This window comes from Sparus aurata, chromosome 16 (assembly GCF_900880675.1).
Source record: "Sparus aurata chromosome 16, fSpaAur1.1, whole genome shotgun sequence".
Taxonomy (NCBI): domain Eukaryota; kingdom Metazoa; phylum Chordata; class Actinopteri; order Spariformes; family Sparidae; genus Sparus; species Sparus aurata.
Genome location: NC_044202.1, coordinates 3,212,259 through 3,230,578, shown reverse-complemented (window position 1 = coordinate 3,230,578; position 18,320 = coordinate 3,212,259). Strand labels below are relative to the sequence as shown.

Below are 18,320 nucleotides of genomic sequence, written 5' to 3'. Positions count from 1 at the left end.
ATTTTTTAAAAAAAGTTTTGAAGGTCCTGTTTGTTAGAAAATCTGATTCTTGAGTCTCATTCCCAACTTGACGAGCTGGGAATGAGACTCAAAAAATCTACTTTTCGTACAAATTGGACCTTTAAATTGATCCACAATGCCAAACTGAGTGAATGACACATGAAAACCGATGATGTTAGAATCCACTGTGGTTTCAGTCATTCATGCTGCAGGTCTGATCGCCAGATAGGTGATTGATCAGGCTGCGTTTCTCCAAAAGTTGTCTTTTTACGTAACCCCGACAGCTAGCGTCGCAAAGACAGTATGGCCTTCCCTCATTAAAATGAATAGGAGGAACGGCATTCACTCCAAACCGGACGTAGACAATGCATCGTATGTAAAGTTTATCGTACGTCTTAGCTGCTACAAGACTAATGCACATTTGTTTTTGATTCTGACGGCGCCTTTTGACAAGAAATAATGAGGGTAGAACAACGTAAACTGTGTTTAAGTGCCGTACCACCAGACTACAGGTCAGCTTTTTCAGCTCGCAATACAAAATAGTTTGAATTTTATGATTTACACATCCTGCATGAGTTGGAATCCAACCTGGTGACGAACAAGTTAAGGCAGGTTTATCTGTATAGCAGAATTCAGAAACAAAGCAACTCCAAGTGCCTAATAAGGGCATAACATTACATTAAAAGACATTAAAACAAGTTAAGAAAATAGGAAAATAAGCTAAAATATAAACAAAAAGAGGTGAGAGTTGGAGCGGACCAGCAGTTTGCTCCAGATATGTGTTTCATAATAACTGAACACTGCTCTCCATGTTTAGTTTTGACTGAAAGCAGACCTGAACCTGACGACCTCAGAGGTCTGGATGGTTCATAATGTACAGAAGCAGCCGATCAGAAAACCACTCAGTGCTTTATAGTAACAGTTAGTTAGAATAAGTGCAATAATTAAGTAGAAATAGCCAATTTCCTCCCAGGTGGTTAGTGATTTAGGTCACACAGATGCATCAGTGTTAAACTGAAGCTGTTTCATAACCGGTTTAAAGTTAAAGCTTGCAGAAATAAACTGAGACGTAGGGGTGGGCAATACAGCAAATTTAGTACAGTGCCAGTATAGCCGATACCAATACTTTTTACTTGAAAATTCCTGATCAGTTAATGATTGTGTACTTTTGCCTTTAATTAGTTGACCATGATTATGATAACGATAAAACACAGGACAAAGATTTTAGCCAAATTTAACATAATTAAATCTATAATCTATCTGCGTGTAGCCTTAAATAGGAATACTAATGTCCCTTCAACAGATAACAAAAGGGTTATTATATTCTTAAGGTAGGCTATATATCTAAATATACGTATATATTTTTGAGTTACAGTTACAGTGAACCTGAGTGAGCGGAGTGAGAGAGTTGAAGAGGAGCGCTGCACTCACACAAACTCTGTGAAGAAATACCTGTGATTTGCTGAATTTATAGAAGAGAAACTACAACAAAAATATCGATCCGATACCAATACTCACCCTGGTATCGATACTATCGATATTTGGATCGATCCGCCCACCCCTACTGAGAAGGGTTGCTATAAATCTTCAGTGGAGTATAAAGTACAATATTTTAGTGGAGTTTAACAATGTAAATTCTCAAATGAAGTAAAAGTACCTCAAAATTAGGTTAATTCTGTTTTTATGTAGCATAATAATCTAAATAATCCCTCCACCACTAATTATTTGTGTTTCTTTTGATTAAAAGAAGCTTAAAAAATGTAAAATGCAGTGCAAATAATGCACAATAACTTCTTTAACCTTGTATGTTTTTGTTGTTGTTGTCGATGCAAACGACAGGCTTTTCACTTTGTTTGTGCCGTTAAAGCATTAATGCAGGAAAAAGAGAAAACAGCAGAGGAGAAATGATTAGAGAGGAATCCCAGGCATATGGCTGGCTTTTGTCGGCTCCCCTCCCCCTCCCTCCCTTCCTTCCCTCCTGCCGTCCGCTCCGCAGCAGCAGCAGGACAGAGGTAGTTCAGTTTTTGAAGCCGTGGCATGAATGATCTCATCTGAACCTGATCTCCGCTTTCCCTGCCGTCGATCCTATGACCGAGACGGGAATAAAATAACACAAACACGAGGTGAGTACGGCGACCCCACAAACCACCCGTCGATAGTCGTGTTAGCAGTCTACCCCGGGTGAGCGTTTGTTGTTTTTTTAGGAACTTAACAGCCCAGCCGCGGCGGAAAAACTCTTGTTTTTGGGCTAGAAAGGAGGAAGGACCGTGGAGGATGTGTGGGTGGGCGCTTTTTGGCTAATTAGCTGTACGCTTGCTAGCATTCATTTTCTTTTTGTGTGTGTCTTTTAAACAAATAGCTAACTAAGGCCACGCTGAGAGGGTCGACAAACGTTTTGTTTCCACCGTTTTTCCCCCCGTTTCACTGAACATCTTAGCACAGTTAGCTTAGCGGGGCTGCTCTCATAAGCGTAAAGTCAAGATCCGTAGCATAGCTAGCTAGCCGGCTAGCTGTTAGCTACTAGCGCAAAATGGCCTCATTGTCGCTCGGTAGCTCTGATGCTGAAAAGACAAAGCATGCGGCAGTCACGGCCAGCAGCTCCCCGCCGCTCTCTCCGGCGGCTGTAGGGCCTCGAAACCGGCGGCTGATAGTGGTTACGTGACATTTTTGATGGAGATACTGTAAAAATCAACGCCGCCGTGTTTAAAGTTTATTTATTAATTTAGTACGGCGTGCTGTGAAAGTGCTGGTTTCCAGTGTGCAGTGGGGGATGGGGGCATGCTAGGAGCCATTGACGTAAAGCGAGCCTGCATTTTGTTTGGCTTCTGGCTCCTAGCATAATACAACAGCTCTGTTTTTAATCATAGTACACTTGTGTTTTTACATAACACTGTAGCATACGTGTGCATTACTGTGTAATACTAGTAGTACCTGCCTGATTTCAATGAGGTGATTTTTTTTTTTCGTTTGCACTTGATTACTCATTTCCTGATTTCTGCTAGACAAGTTTTTGAACATCATACATGTGTGTCAGCATTTTCTTGTTAAATCTTGTCATGCAAGCGTGACTTACTTAACTCTAAAGGATATGAATTAACGGGAGTATGTGTGTGTTAAGTGTGATTTTTATTGAATTAATTAATCCTAGTTGATAATGAAGCATCTATAGCAGACAAAATATGTCTTAAAATCAGTATGTTAGTTAAAGGTTATGCACAGTAGCACAGTTATGATGCACAAGGAAGTTTATAATGTTTTTGTACCAAAAAAACACCTTAGGCTGTAATTTTGGGGTGGTAATGCTTTGCAATTGAGGAATTTCTATACACATGTCAAGTTTTATGGTAGTTTAATTGATAGGGTAAATTATTGTAGCACCATTTGCGTTATTAATATTATAATATATGCATGCACACTGTTTTTTTGCGTTTGCTGTGTGACTTAGTTTGTCTGCTACAGGTGCAACATCAGAATAAGTTTACAGTCTTTTGTAGCCCTTTTTTTACAATCAGGAAATTATATAAAACAAATATTGGACGTTGCTTTTTTGTAGATTTAGTAGTTTCCGTGAGATTTAACCCCAAAATGCTATAACCTATAGGGTGTTCAGAAACCACTTTTTATCTATATACCTGTCATGTCCACAACTGTTTTTTAATTCTCTGTGCAGTGTGCTTTCTCTCAGGTTGTAGGTCTCCCTGGTTGTATATCTCATTTCCTATTTGAACGTTTACACACTGTTGTTGTTTTTCCTTCATGGACATAGTGCTCTCTAGTGTCTCTTGTTTAACAGGGGCCAGCACAAACGCACCAAACACAAGAAGACAACACATGTCTATAATTGTTTTCTCACCCTTTTTGTATTTTTAGATCTCCGGGTACCTTCATAAATGACTTTTATTTTTTTTCCTATTCTGTCCACTGTCAGGAAATGTTCTGTATTCAAGCGAGGACTCAGCCATTGAGTGTACATTAGATCCACTTCCTTGTTTTTTTGGTATGGGTTATAACTTTTTTACAACACGGTGCTGATTCCAGATAATCCATCTGATCAATCACGGGAGGATGGTAGCTGTAATGTAATCCCTTTTTCTCGTTTTATGTCAGGTTCATTTGTATGTGTGAAGAAGCACAGTACCTCCCTCTATTGAAGTGAAGACGAGTTTGCAAACATTTCCTGATTCGAAAATCATACAATTGTTTGATTACATGTTTGATTATATGTTGATCAAATGTAAAATGTTACATTTTTGTCATCCCTGTTTTTGGCTGCAAAATCTCTTGCGACAATGTCTTAAGTGTAAATTAGTATGTGTTTTCCACAGATCTTAGGGCTTTAGTGAGTTTTTGTCTGGCATCCTGAGATGAATATTTAAAGAAAACAATTCCTCTTTGTTGGTATGGAGATGAATTCTGAGAATAACCGCAGAAAAGTGGGACGTTTTTTTGTAAAATTAACAACTTTCTGTTGTTTTTTGTGTTCTGTAAACCTTGAAAATCCAACATGTATCAGCACTGTTTTCATTGTACCTCCCTGGTTTTACTTTTTGTGATTATTTTATAAAGAATGTATCACAAATAGAAAAATTGGAGCAAGTGGAATCATTCATCCAAACGCCCTGCCCGCAGGTTTTTACACAGAGGACACAGCCGGACACTGCAAACTATTTTTCTGTCTGATGGAAAATTAAATGCCACAGGCTGCAGTTCAGAGCTCAGTCTCCTATTTACTTGCATCCCGTTTATTTTGGGGAAGTCAGAGGGCCTTAAATGTTGGCAGGACTGTTGTTTTGTTCCTCTAAGACATCTGTGTACTCCAAACGGTGTGTAATAAGGAAGTTGACTCTTATTTTTCTTCCCCTCCCTCAGTGAAGAGAAAGTGAAAATCTTGTTCTACTAGTTTTTGAAGCGTGTCGTGTGTAGCCCTGGAAACCTGATATCCCTTGTAAATATTAGTGGATCATGGTGGTATGTTCTATTGTGAATATTGTGAATGTTATTTTCCACATTTCTATCACTTTTACCCCTTAAAAGCACCTTATTGATTAGGATATTTTCTTGATCACAGGTGGCAGTGGGAAAGAATATAAGTGCACTGATCATGTAACTTGAGTGCTGTTTTTGTTTTCTGACAAAGGTCTCTCTAGTCTGTGCTTACTTTGATGCAGCGTCGGCTTTTAGTTGGTAACCATGCTATTTTCGGTGGCTCAGTGGTCTGTTAAAAGTGTGGTTGTTCCGCCCAGCAGGAGTCTTGCCTCTGACTGGCCTAAAATGGGCAGAAATGGTGCTGAACAAAAGCTGCTTGTCGCTCGTACAAAAGTACTTGAAGCGTTGCAGCCGGGACCAAGCTGCATTGCTATTGCCTGTGCCTCTCAACAGGAAAGGTATAGCAAACTTTAAGAAAAAAACTACAACAAACAATTTACTGTTTACTGTAGTTCATACAGAGTTAAAACCTGTAGTTTATTGATAAAGTCACAGCTGCTGTTGAGCAGATTGTAGCCCTAGCTCCCTCATGTCCACACACAAATACTACGTCACATAGCCTCACGACATCACACATTTACATAATTAACTACATGGCACTTATTCTTATCACTTTGATCTTAGCTAGCGACATTCAAGCATTTTGTGTGTTTGTCAGAGTGATCAATTAGTTGATGTTCAGATACGTGTCGCTGTTGGATATCTGACTGTGTTTCTGTCTCCTCACCATCACCACAGAGAGACATCATGTTCCCGAAGGGCACCAAGCGCAAGTTCTCAGACTCCGCGGAGGAGCCGGTCTCCAGCAGTGACCAGGGCCCTTCAGCAGCTTCATCAGCGGCAGCTGTGGCGGCTCGGACGCTGTCGTCCTCTTACAGCCTGCAAAGGCAGTCGCTGCTTGACATGTCGTTGATCAAGCTGCAGCTCTGCCACATGTTAGTGGAGCCAAACCTGTGCCGCTCAGTGCTCATCGCTAACACGGTGCGGCAGATCCAGGAGGAGATGACCCAGGACGGCACCTGGCAGATAATGACCCAGGCCCTGGCAGCTGCACAGTGTCCCGCAGACCGCCTGGTGGCTACCGAGGTGCTGTGCCGGCAGACAGACGCAGCAGCTCAGGCCGGGCAGAGCCCGAAGCCCTTCTCAGTGGTTGGTCTGGAGGAAGGCTACCACGCCGAGGAGGTGGTGATGGAGGGAGATGTCGAGACAGAGGTCACCATGTCCACTTTGTCGCCCGTCTCCCCCCAGATGTCCTCTGCTTCTTACCTGGCGGGTCCTTTCGGCATGGGACCGTGCTGGGAGGAGGAAGAGGAAGAAGGTGAGTGCGAGGAGGATGAAGACGAGGACAGCGAGGAGTGTGTGTCGGAGGGAGAGGAGGCAGACCGGGACCACCTGAGCGCAGACTCCAGGACAGGGGAGCAGGTTTTTGGGACTTTTGAGATCAAGCACCCAGCGCCGCCCCCTGACCCTGCCCTCGAAGAACTGTTTTCAGACGTGGACCCGTCCTACTATGACCTCGATACGGTGCTGACAGGCATGCAGAGCGCCCCAAAGATGGGGCCTTACGATCTGCTAGAGAGCCTTTCCTCCCACGGGCCGACCACCCTGAGCTCCAGCTCGAGCTGCAGGTCAGACCTGAATGAACTGGACCACATCATGGAGATCATAGTGGGATCCTGAAACTCAGAACATTCCTTTGGCCTGTACTGATCCCTCAGACTCTTTCCAGACTATGCACAGTACACATGTGCATGTTCTGTATGTGGTATTGTTACACATGGAGATTGTTGGAGGTTTTGGGACAAGGTGGGAAATTAACAGCAAGCCAGGTAGATTTTGGGATCGGCTGTTAGAGGTGTAGTTAGTCCGCTCTAACCGCCACTTAGGCAAGTCGGCAGCTGCTGTTGGGACCTTTCATCTTTTATTCAAAAAATGTAATTGGCAACGAACAGTGAAGGTGAAATTTAATGAATTTTGGGATTCACAAGCCTTTGCGGCCTTGTGGGCAAAGCGGTTAGTTTCCTACTTTGTTGATGAAATCCAAAACATGACAATATCTGTGAGAAGGCAAAGATAATTACCTATACCATGATGCATTCTTATTTACGTACTTTCCATGTTTACGTCTGTCATACATTCTGTCATACTAGCTCCGTCTGGTCGTACTCTCTGCCATTTTGTCCATCTCTATTTATTGTTACATGGACTGAGGAACAATTCATCACACTACATGCATCAGAAACCAGAACAAATTGTAAATCCAAATCTATGAATCAATGCATATTTTCCTAAAGATTTGAGCAATTATGAATGGAATATATGTATATGTACGTATGTGTATATAGAAATATATTTTTTGCATTATACAGCTGGGGGATTTTGCAAGTATCATTTGATATTATTTTTATTTTTCCCTCCCAGGCGGTTTTTAAGATTTTAATGTAGCCAGACTCGAGACAGTGTCTTCCCATGGTTTGGTATAACAAGTCGACTGTAACAGGTGTCAGGGCTGGCATTGTCACACTTTATAGGCGCTGTTCTTTCATTTTCTTAAAGCTTTATGCAGGACAGGGAAATTACTAGCGGGTTAAGATTTGACTGTTTCTGGTAAGTTAACAGTACCCAGAGTAAGTTTCCTGCCCTGCTTTACATACAGATCTAATAACAATAATAACAGCTTTTTTCCTGAAGCATTTGGAGAAACCACGGGGTGATAACTGCATCAAGAAGCCATATTTCTTTCTCTCATTTGTTCATACTACAAATGAAGAATTCTGTGTGTTAACCCAACCTAATTTATTGTTGTTTTATTTATTGTATTTATTATATCTAGGTACAGACACGCCACATTGACTTCAAATCGACCACGAGGCCTGATGAAATTATATTTATCCAAATTTCGCCCTCCGTTTTTGAATGCAGTACCTATTTATTCCTCACATTTTTTTTTTAAACTATTATTAGTAATAATAACAAAAAAACCGGGTTACTATTCAAGTCACTATGCAGCTCTGTCATAACGTGTTTCAAAATGATTGTATACGACTCAAATGTCCTTTAATTCCTTTTATGCAAACAGTTGCCTTTCTCCTAAAGATGTGGAAAAATCAAATGCATTTTTCAAAATTGTTCCTTACGATGAAGAGATTAACTCAGGCAAACAAAATGTATTGACAAAAATACAGTATTACGACACGCTTAATACCTTACCACAACACTCCTGAAGGATGTCACTCTGGTCTGAATGGGAGCTAGAACTTCAAAGACTAATTACCGTTGTAAAATGTATGCATTTTTTTATATTAAGGAAAAAACATTGTAGCATCTTTGTAAATATTTTTTATAATAAAAGGTGCAACTATTGACTGTGTGGTGTTTATTGGATCACTTGGTTGATGATTTCCTATGAAGGTTTAAAAACTGCTTTTATCATAAACCTGTTCTGACGTCTGCATTTGGGCGAAAAGGTAAGTATATCTCTTTTTTTTTCGGGGTACCAGTGGACCAAATTAACATGACGCTGCACAAACAACTTGTACTTCTGGCAGTTCTGAGAGTCTCTGTACTGATTTTATTTACTCTGCTGCTTTGCTAGTGTCTTTGATAAACCAGATGTACCCAACAGTGACAGCTCAGACTTACTGCTAGTTCTGGGTTCAACTCAAGCTGCCATTTTCTTGGTGAAAGTTTTGTTATTAATATAAATCGTCAAACATTGATTTTACATGAGTGAGATGTATAGGCTTGTCAACCCGGAAGTTATTTTAAACATTAATTGGTTTTATACTTAAAATGTTAGTGTCTCTATCATGTCAGGGACTTTATATAGCTTGTAAGTATTTCCAGCAGCAGGACAGTTTATGTAGGATCACTTCCAAATACACTACTGTGATTGTTTATCACAAAGTAAAACATCTCCCACTACAAAAGTGTGGCTCTTATCTTTTTACATCAATGAGCTCTATGGCGAAGAGGAAGAAGACATCCTACAATACTTTTGTGTAGATTAAAAATGATGATGGTTTTGGTCCTTTAATGGAATTTGTTCACATTGAAAACAATTAAAATATCTATCAGCCCTTTAATGTGGTTTTGAGAAGAGATTGTTCAGATGCAAGCGAAATCCAAAGACCAAAGCGACTCTTAACCAGCCAAATATACTTATTTACAATCGTGACACAAAATAATTAAACATGTGCATGTAATTTCTGCCACTAGGATTCCCTCAATTAAAATTAAGCAAATGCTGTAAGAAGCAAGGGATCATGGGAGTTGTTGTACTCTGTTAAACAACCACCATTGCCGATTTTTTACGATATGCTCGCCAACTTTCCTTAAAGTTTCAGTGACGCGACCAAATAAAAAACGATTTTTCAGGGTTTCAACATTGTTGGAAACATTTCACTGTCTAAATTTGACACATTCAGTGCTGCAACTGAGCTGACATCTTGCATAATGTGTCCTAAAAATGCATTTCACTTGGCAGCCGTCAAAATCAGATCGATTCCGAAGGTTAGACGGGTTGTGAAAGGGCACTGCGACACCACTGAGAAGGTCTGTGTTTGTCTGAGTAGATTTTCATTTGTAGAAATGTTGTAAGTGAATGAGTTGTGACTCAGCTGCAGTTTGGCTGCAGCAGGACCTTTGCCCTCACGTGCTCTCACATGATAAAGTTGGACTGTGAGATTCTGTGTCAGATATGCAGAGAGAGTTTCAATGGCTTCAACAGAACAGAGCGATGGTCTGTTTGCAGATCAGGACTTGGAATACAGTTAACCTGTTATATTAATAATAATTAGTCTTGCCTGAACTTTTTTACTTCTCATTCAGAGCTCCAGAGAGTTACAGTTAATGTTCAGTTGTTTGGCTGCAAGTTATTCGACTATCTAGCAGTCAAATAAATAAAAACCGTCATTATTCTAATACAAATTGAGAAAAACTGAGCTCAGATGTTACAGAATGAATTCTACTCTTCAGTTTAGAGACACTTAATCATATTCTTTCACATGCAGCACTTAAATAAAAACCTCAAAGTTGTGTCTACATCTATCACAAGGTGTTTATACGTTAAAGTCTGGCTTATTCTGCCTTTTGGTTTGACTCTGTTTGGTTTGCCTATAGTTAAAGATTAATGGCCTCTCTGTGACTCAGCAAATAGGCTGCCTGAGGAAAAAGCAAGTCTTTGGAGAAAGAGACTATTGTGTCTTCAGAAGCAGCAACACAGAAACAGTAAAACACAGCAAATGGGACGCACTAAACATCAAGTTTACACCATGTGATGTTAAACAGAGCGCGTGTTTTTTTTCACTTCCAACACGTCTAGAAGAAATCACTCCGACCTTCGATATCATGTTTAACCTACCGTAGTTATACTGTACTACATGTTGTTGTCTGCTGTCAGAGGACTGCTCCCTCTTTACAAAACGTGAGTGGGTTATAAAGCGCAACCAGGCCACAGGTCTCATGCTGCCTTCAGGTGCTTCTTATAAAACTTAAGATCTGGAGTCAAGACAACCTTTTCTTCTGTCCAACCCCATAGATGAGTATGTTCTTTGTTTGTCTACAATCATTACAACCAATAGCACGCCATCAGCTATAACCCCTACACAAATAAAGGTCATAATTTACTTACTACATCTTTTCATTTTTTCTGTATATTGGATCTTTTGGCACTGATGTGAGATTTAAAGAGCTCAGGCACATCAGCAGTTTGGGTTTTAAGGTGGCTTTTGTGAAAAACGCCGCAAAATGCAGTTCAGCCAACAAGTGCTGCGATCATTTCTTAAACGTTGAGTATTTATTTTCTGTTCAGAAGAAGGAGACGAGAAAAGGAGAAGTAGAAGTGCAGCTGTGTTACAGCTTCGGAAGGAAGAGATGGAAAAAACGTGAATGACCAGTTTCCTTATTTGGCGTCTGCCTTCCTCGTCTTTCCGGTCACCTCTCCCCGCTTCCCTTCTGAGTCATCTGTCCCTTTAAAATGCTGCGTTCAGGTGCTCACTGTGACTTTCCAGCTTCTAGATATTTCCAACACTGATATGCTGATATTTGTTTGATAACATTTGAATACATATGTAATTCTATGTTTGTATTTGGGCCCTCAGATACATTCTAACTCACATTTAACTTTTTATAATCACTGTGTTATGAAGTTTTTAGCATCTCAACGACACACACTCCTCGCTGTCCTCGTCTTCAATGTTCTTATTTAAAAGGAACGTATGACTAAAGTTATAAAGTGAGATAGTTAATCAGTAGCCAGCATTCAATTAACAGTTATAGTGACTATTTAGCATCATAGATTAAGAGATTAAATATAATTAATATGATACCGTATACAAATGCTTTTATGTATTCTTTTTTTTATCTTTATCTGCTTCCTTTGGTTTTATATTATGATTACACCGGCTTTCATTTGTGCTTTGTTGTGTACATAAGTGTACACAAATACCGTTTTCGTGTGGCTTTGTGTTTTATTGTAGATTAGATTATTATTATAATTAAATCATCATATTAGCTCCACCTCCATCAGATACAGAATTGAAATGGTTCTTACATGTTTTTGCATGTTTAACAAAGCTGACAAGGGACATTTTACAGCATGATTAGTTTTTACAGTTTGTGAACAATTTACAGATGATACTGGAGTTTTACTTAAAGGTGCATTATGTAACTTTTTCAGCTTGTCTTCGTCAGAAAAACAACCACACAAAAAAAGTTGAGCAGTGTTACTTTCATTGTAATCTCAGTAATGTAGTATTTCTACACCATGGTATTAACACAGTGTTGGGGGTAACACATTACAAAAGCAACGCCTAACATTTATATATTTATTTTAGTTGAATAAAGGTCTGTTGTGTTTTATATATCTGAGCCTACAGTTTAACATATTTGTTCCTATCTCATAATATATCAGACTTGATCCTTTTTTTGCCTTCTCAAGTCTTTAATTTCAATAAAAGGTCAATATCCTCATTGAGCCTCAGTTTTATTTTTAATGAGCTGATGAGATACTTAATACTCTTTTTATCATCATATTCCAACTGAAAGGTGATTAAAAAGGCTTTAAATCCCAGTTCAGCTGGTCCATGTGCAGATTGTGTATAATCTCCATTAGGTAGGACACCTTTCTGGCTCGTTTATTCATCTTTTTGTTAGCATAATAGCTCAGGAAGCTTTTCAGATGAGTGGTTTTATGGAAATTTGGCGGAAAGAAATTTCTTTTTGAGAGCTTCTTCATGACCTACTGCTTACTCAATTCAAAAGTTGCTTATCCTTTATATTAAGGTTACAAAACAAATGCTCATTCATGATTAATGACCACTCAACCTATTATTAATGCATTAACTCTATGCAGGCGGTAATATCGTAACATACAATGTTAATTTAAAATGAATTTAATAACTATTATTCAATATATATATTGCATTTTGAAACCAACCCGCCCAACACCAACACTGGTCATGATCAAATCGAAACGTCGCGATCATTTGCGAGTATTCTCGCCTCTCACGTGTGCTCCGGTGTCGTGTCCGGTTTTTCCGCGGCGCACCTGAACGCATCGGCAGCTCGCAGGCGGAACAAGCGGGCCGCACATTCGCTGCCCCGTGAGTGGCGGAGGCGGAGGCTGGCTCAGCGGGCCGGCGGTCCAATCAGAGCCGAGCCTCGCTGCTCCCCCTCCTCCCCTCGCAGTTGCTGTGGATGGACCGAACATTCCTCATTCCTGGGGCTTCGACAGCAGAGGACCGCGGCGACGACACGAAACGAGCCGAAGACACGACGGTTTCAAACAGCTCATGACACTTTCGAAGGGCACGTAAGGTTGTTTATTAAAGTCTTTTTCAAACATTCATTCAAAATGTTCTTAAAGTTTGTTGTTTTAACTCGGTTTAAACGGAGATGGTGTTTCCTCTCTCAAGTCTGGGGGACCGGTCTTCTTCTGGGTCCAGGGTGAAATAAGTAGGATGGAGGGAATTTATTCTCTTATTTTACTGCTATAAAACGAGGAAATTGCAGGAATAAGTGCTTAAATCAGAGATTTTCATGTATTCAAGTGTGAGTATCTATTTAGAAAAGACACCAAGTAGCTTTTAATCTCCTTTAAACTCTTTAAAAAGAAAAAAGAAACAGGCTTCTTGTTTTTTGTAGGAAACATTTAAGACACATTGATGTAAAGATCACTATCCAGATCTGTGTGGATGAGTAAAGTCTCTCAGTCTGTTGGGTGTCTCATAGTGACTCATAGCAGTCAAACTGTTCACGTCTTACATGAACAGACTCAAATGTTGGAGCAGCATTTGTCTGCAGGTCTCCTCCTGATGTCAGGAGATGGGTTTTTTTTTGCGCCATTTCATTGAAAGTGAATGGGAACCGCTCCATGTTTGCTCGGCTGCTGCTGCTGTTACATAAACTGGATGCAAGGTTTATTACATGGCAATTCAGCTTGATGGGATCCTGAATGTGTCTCTGTTCCCAAAAATAATCTCAGCCACTGCTGTCAGAGTTGGTTTTCTGTTTGTCGACTGAACGGACAGAATATCTCCACCAGTGGCGTCACAAATTAAAAATGACAGGCGTGTATATCTACAGAATAAGAAAGGAAATGGTAGACTGATTGATAATGATGATTAATAGCGAGTCGCAGCTCTGGAGTCTCTTTCTTTCAGCACGTTTTGTCCGTCGTATAATGAAGTTTGGCTTTTTCAGGGCTGATACAGATTCATTAGTAATTAATTACACTGAAAACTAATATACATTTGCACCTAGTGTCAAAATTTAGAATAACCAGTGATGGAAAGTAACTAATGTACAATTCTGATGTATTTTACTTGAGTGTTTCCATTTTTTTGGTGAGTGCTGAGTTTGGAACCCGATAAACAGGCTCTCCCTAGTTTGCATGAGCTGATTTTAGTAGTAAAGATAATAAAATGCTTTAGAAATATGAGTCTTTAAAGTGCACATTGATCAAATGCACTGTACATCAAGTCTAATCTATGTATCTGTTAATGTAGGTCAATGTTGGGTCGCGGTGTAAAACGGAAGTGGAGCTGCTTGGAGGAGCTGGAGGTCGGGACCCTCCCTGCTTCTGCAGAAAAGGAGAAACATGGCGAGGAGGACCTGGAGGTCGGGGGCGGATTCCTTGTGAATCCGTCCAAATCCAACATGGACCACCTTCAGCAGCGTCAGGTGGTGCTCGGCCTCTGCTTGGAGAAGCTCCAGCACTACCAGGCCGGGGTGGAGCTCAGCCTGCGTCGCTCCGTGTTGCTCATCAACACGCTCAGGCAGATCCAGGAGGACATGCAGAGCGACGGGATGGGAACCTGCACGTCCGAGGTACTCCTCAACAGCAGCCACGCTGACTCCTGCATTCTCAGGGATGACGTCAGGGAGGACATGGTGGTTACGTGCCCCGGGTGTGCAGAGGGTGATGGGGACACCCTGTCTCCACCACTGTCCCCAGAATTCCCCTCTCAGGAGGCAAACAGCTCGTCTGAGCAGCAGAAATCCCTTCCTGCTGCGACGATCAACGCTTTTAGTGATGCAGTAAACGCCATGGGCTACCTCAGCGACCTCGCCCTGGACGACATTTTTGAGGACATTGACACTTCGATGTATGAGACTTCCGATCTGCCCTCTGCCTGGGCAGCGGGCTCCTTGTGGCCCGTCAGTGTGTCGCTTTGGGCGGATGAGGACGTTAAAATGCGCTCGTCGGGCCACAACTCTGCTGGGAGTCGTCAGTCATGTCTGATGGACATGAACGAACTGGACCACATCATGGAGATTCTGGTGAAGTCCTGATCACCAAGATAAACTCCTCCTGAACATTTACTGCACTGCTGATCACAGCTGGGAACAAGGACTGGGTTTGGGTGGCTGGAAGTTGGAATTTTAAGGCTCCATTTCACAGTTTGGTTTAAAACCCTTCATCTAGTTTACGGTAGAGTAAAACACTAATTTCATGCACGTAAACTATCGTGAGTTATGTACATGACCATGTGCCTCAAATAAGACAGGAAATATTTATTATGTTAGATGAAAGATCTAGTTTAAATTGTCTCATGAGATGAGAAACCAGGGAAGCATCCACTCTTAAACACTCTTATACACGTACAGATGTTCCAGTGGAATTAAATGGTAGAAATGTTACTGTTGACATTCAACAAGGAGAGAAGCATTTTGAACTTACAGAGAGACCAATGTCTGCAGCAACAGAAGCAGGAAGCGACTGCAGTTTCAGGACTAGTTGTGTTTTGAGTCGCGGTTGAATAATCTGTAGACGAGACTTGTCTAGACATACACCGTCTGAAGTGCTTTAATGGACATGATTAGACTGCACAATTTGGTGCCATTGTAACAGTGTGAGGGTGTTTAAGGTGGATTTTCTTTAATTTGCTAAAATGGAACCTTAAATTTCCAATCTCACGGCGTTCGTGCCACTTTTCTCTCCTGTTTTATAAAGTTTTAGTCAAAGCAGCAGCTCCTCTCTGAGTGAATCCACCGCTCAGTAAGAAGAAACCTGAGCTGCCGTGGTTTTGGCGTCACTCAGGCTGTTAGATCAGACTCGGGTTGATTATTAATTGAAATCCCTTCAATTACTTAAGAGGGCGTGCTTCAGCCAGAGAGGAGGGCAAAGGCCTGGGATTCCTGAACGTTTTTTTGTTTTTTTAACCGCTCCATGTAGGATCTTTAAATTTAAAGAAAGTGTGGTGATGCAGCAGTTGGAGGGTGGACGGTCTGTATATTTATTTGACATGAGAGAAGAAGGATGCAGCCGCTGTATTCTGGGATTTACCAGCCAAAGAAGTAAGCTTCCAATCCCTGGATGACATCCGAGAGAGAGAGAGAGAGAGAGGGTAAAATGTTTAACTTGTTCGAACGCCTTTATCTAATATTATTCTTATTTATGAATGAAAAATCAACTATGAACCGCAGCAGATATTATTTGTTCTTTGTATGTTAAGTCTTTTGTTTTTGGGTGTGAGTGTAACTTATAATTCAGATTCTTTATGACCTTTTTCTTGGCTGCCATGTCTTCTGCTTTTTGCGCCATTTGTGGCATCAGTTGGGAGAAACTACCCTCATTGTTTCACGATGAGGTTCACGTGAACGGTTTGTCCTTCTCGGCAGCTTGTATTTAAATGCAACACGTCATGAACGTTAAACATGTATTTTAAATAGTAATGTAATCCCAGTCTGGTTCTGACTGAGGAGCCGATTGCCTCAAGTCAAAAATCAGGACGACTTTGCCATGTCTGAGAATTGTAAGTGAAACAGAAGCCGATGTATTTTTATGGCCGTGATGGTATGAGTTTTTACCGCAATGCCGGGAGTTTTTTTAAAGCTGTTTTTTATGTGTTTCTACCTGAAGCTCCAATCACCTGTCCTGTAGAAGAGATACAGCAGAGTGAAGGATGTTTGACCTTCGCTCTCTGTGGTTTACTCCTGTTCTACCTCCTGATGTCTGTCTGTTGTCGGTTTTTCTGGACACTCCTGTTTCACACCATGAGCCATTGATGGAAATCTTTTTAAGCGTTGTTTATTTCACTGTTTTTAACTCGGCTGAACATCCACTCCAATGGAAACCAGTGCTTTTCCTGTCAGACCAAAGCAATCCGTCCTCATCTCCATCTCATGTCGACAACGTGCCTTACTACTGAACCTGATTTTTATTCGTGTTGAGGTTTTTTGTGGCTGTCTGAGCTCGAGCCTCATTGATAAAAACCCTAAGAACTGTGGCGAGGTGTTATGTAAAGCACTGCGAGCCAGAACCGCCATCGCTCCTTCCTTCTTCTTGGCCTTTTTCTGTGCTCACTGAACACTAGTGGCATATGAGCTTAATGTATCCTGACAGGCTGACAGTGAACTAGCTGAGGGAGGAGGTGGCAGCGAGAGCCGGGAGGGAAAAATAAGAGGAGGAGGAGGAGAACACGGAGGAGGAGGAGGGGTGGGAGGAAGCAGCTTGCGTCACTCGTTCAGTAGGAGGGGTTTAGAGCTTGTTTTTGCCCAGACTCAGACCACCGACCAATCACATGAGACGGCGAGGAGCAAGATTGATGTATGGGGAGCACACTGCTGCTCCAACAACAACTTGTTTTCGCTCCTGATGGCTCTGCACAGAAATACAGTGTGGCTCTGTTGGATTTCAGCCTGTGAAATAAATCCACTTTTACGTTTTTTCTCCTCCACATAATCTTATCGGACAGGACTGAATATAAAACACGGACAGCTGCAGTGTTATTTATAATTGTATGAAAGAAAAGCACAAGCTGTATGTTGTTGATGCTGATTATGATATAAATGTATCTGAAGGATGAGTTTGATAGGTAATAAGATGATAATTAATAATGTATTGTATTTTTTGTGGAATATTTTATAGATTTTATTCAATAATACAGTAAAAATACCCTAACTGTCTTGTGTGAGTCTTTATTTTCCGCCGACTGACTGTGAAGCAGGCCCCGTTATGCAACATCACATGGATCAACAACACTAACATTTCATCCAGGTTACAAAAAACTGATCGCGAAACAAATTATTACAGCCAGCCTCTCGAAAACGTGCCTTACTGCACAGCAGCCATGCATACACAATGAGGTATTAGTCAATACCCGACTGACTGCATGTGGTTTATGGAAGGCACCAAGTGGACTTTTTCTACCCTGAGTTCATCCTCACAGGTGCAACTTTCACCAAGACCCTGATCCTGTCACCTGTATTTCGACTTGTTAATCCAAATGTGTGAAAATCTCCAACCTACAGCTTTGGAGAGGAGCGTTTTACGTGCAGCACATGTCCTGGAAGGCAGAGCTGAGGGCAAAATGTCTCTCTGGTCTGTTTTTCCACACATGGCTCAAGACAGAAAAGGAAGCAAAGACTGCCCTCTGGTGGCTGTTACACTGAAAGACAGATGTTTGCTGATTGTAAAAGCATGACAGTGCAGATTCAAAGAGTGTGTTCAGTGGTGTTAGTTAATGCTGTTGTCTGGTGTATTTATAAACCTGATACCTGCACAAAACCAGCTTCGGTATAAGCAGCACCAGTGGTTCTTACAGTGGGGTGACTGGGCTCGTAGGAATGTCACTTTCCAGTTAGGGAAAGTAAGCTACTGAGAGAGAGAGGCCACATCTCATGTTTCACCCTCACCTTCAGAAACATCTGCAGCACTACGGGTCAGTACTGAAGTCGCATTCAAATGCTTTAACTGTAGAAGAAATAGCAACACCACAAAGGACAAATACCGCATTGCAGAAGTCGATATCTAAATTAGGTTATTAAAAACTTTCATTTTGAAAACTGTACGGATGTTGACAGTGAGCTTTAAAAATAAGGTTTTATCT

The 18,320-nt window shown here is 41.1% G+C and overlaps 2 protein-coding genes across 6 annotated transcripts; both read left to right on the top strand.

Annotated features, from left to right (window-relative positions):
• Positions 1-1,938: 1,938 nt before the first annotated feature.
• cdca4 (cell division cycle associated 4) lies at positions 1,939-8,351 on the top strand. Of its 3 annotated transcripts, none has more exons than XM_030391337.1 (3): positions 1,939-2,123; positions 5,247-5,384; positions 5,725-8,351. In XM_030391337.1, exon 3 carries the CDS (start codon positions 5,734-5,736, stop codon positions 6,664-6,666), a length of 933 nt encoding a protein of 310 aa, XP_030247197.1. In that variant the 5' UTR covers positions 1,939-2,123; positions 5,247-5,384; positions 5,725-5,733; the 3' UTR covers positions 6,667-8,351. The 3 variants fall into 3 exon arrangements, with proteins under 3 accessions (XP_030247197.1, XP_030247198.1, XP_030247196.1); XM_030391338.1 differs by having other exon boundaries at positions 5,244-5,384; XM_030391336.1 differs by lacking the exon at positions 5,247-5,384 and having other exon boundaries at positions 1,942-2,123.
• Positions 8,352-12,696: 4,345 nt separating this feature from the next.
• Positions 12,697-17,397, top strand: LOC115566428 (SERTA domain-containing protein 2). Of its 3 annotated transcripts, none has more exons than XM_030392297.1 (2): positions 12,697-12,804; positions 13,995-17,397. In XM_030392297.1, exon 2 carries the CDS (start codon positions 13,999-14,001, stop codon positions 14,779-14,781), a length of 783 nt encoding a protein of 260 aa, XP_030248157.1. In that variant the 5' UTR covers positions 12,697-12,804; positions 13,995-13,998; the 3' UTR covers positions 14,782-17,397. The 3 variants fall into 3 exon arrangements, with proteins under 3 accessions (XP_030248157.1, XP_030248158.1, XP_030248156.1); XM_030392298.1 differs by having other exon boundaries at positions 12,698-12,795; XM_030392296.1 differs by having other exon boundaries at positions 12,717-12,799.
• The last annotated feature ends 923 nt before the right edge of the window (positions 17,398-18,320 follow it).

What these genes read in the sequence shown, in the direction of transcription:
- LOC115566428 (XM_030392296.1), top strand. Translation starts at nt 12,780, where the DNA reads ATGACACTTTCGAAGGGCAC. An exon ending in ATGACACTTTCGAAGGGCAC is followed by an intron (nt 12,800 to 13,994) that starts GTAAGGTTGTTT and finishes CTGTTAATGTAG; the next exon opens with GTCAATGTTGGGTCGCGGTG.
- cdca4 (XM_030391337.1), top strand. Translation starts at nt 5,734, where the DNA reads ATGTTCCCGAAGGGCACCAAGCGCAAGTTCTCAGACTCCGCGGAGGAG.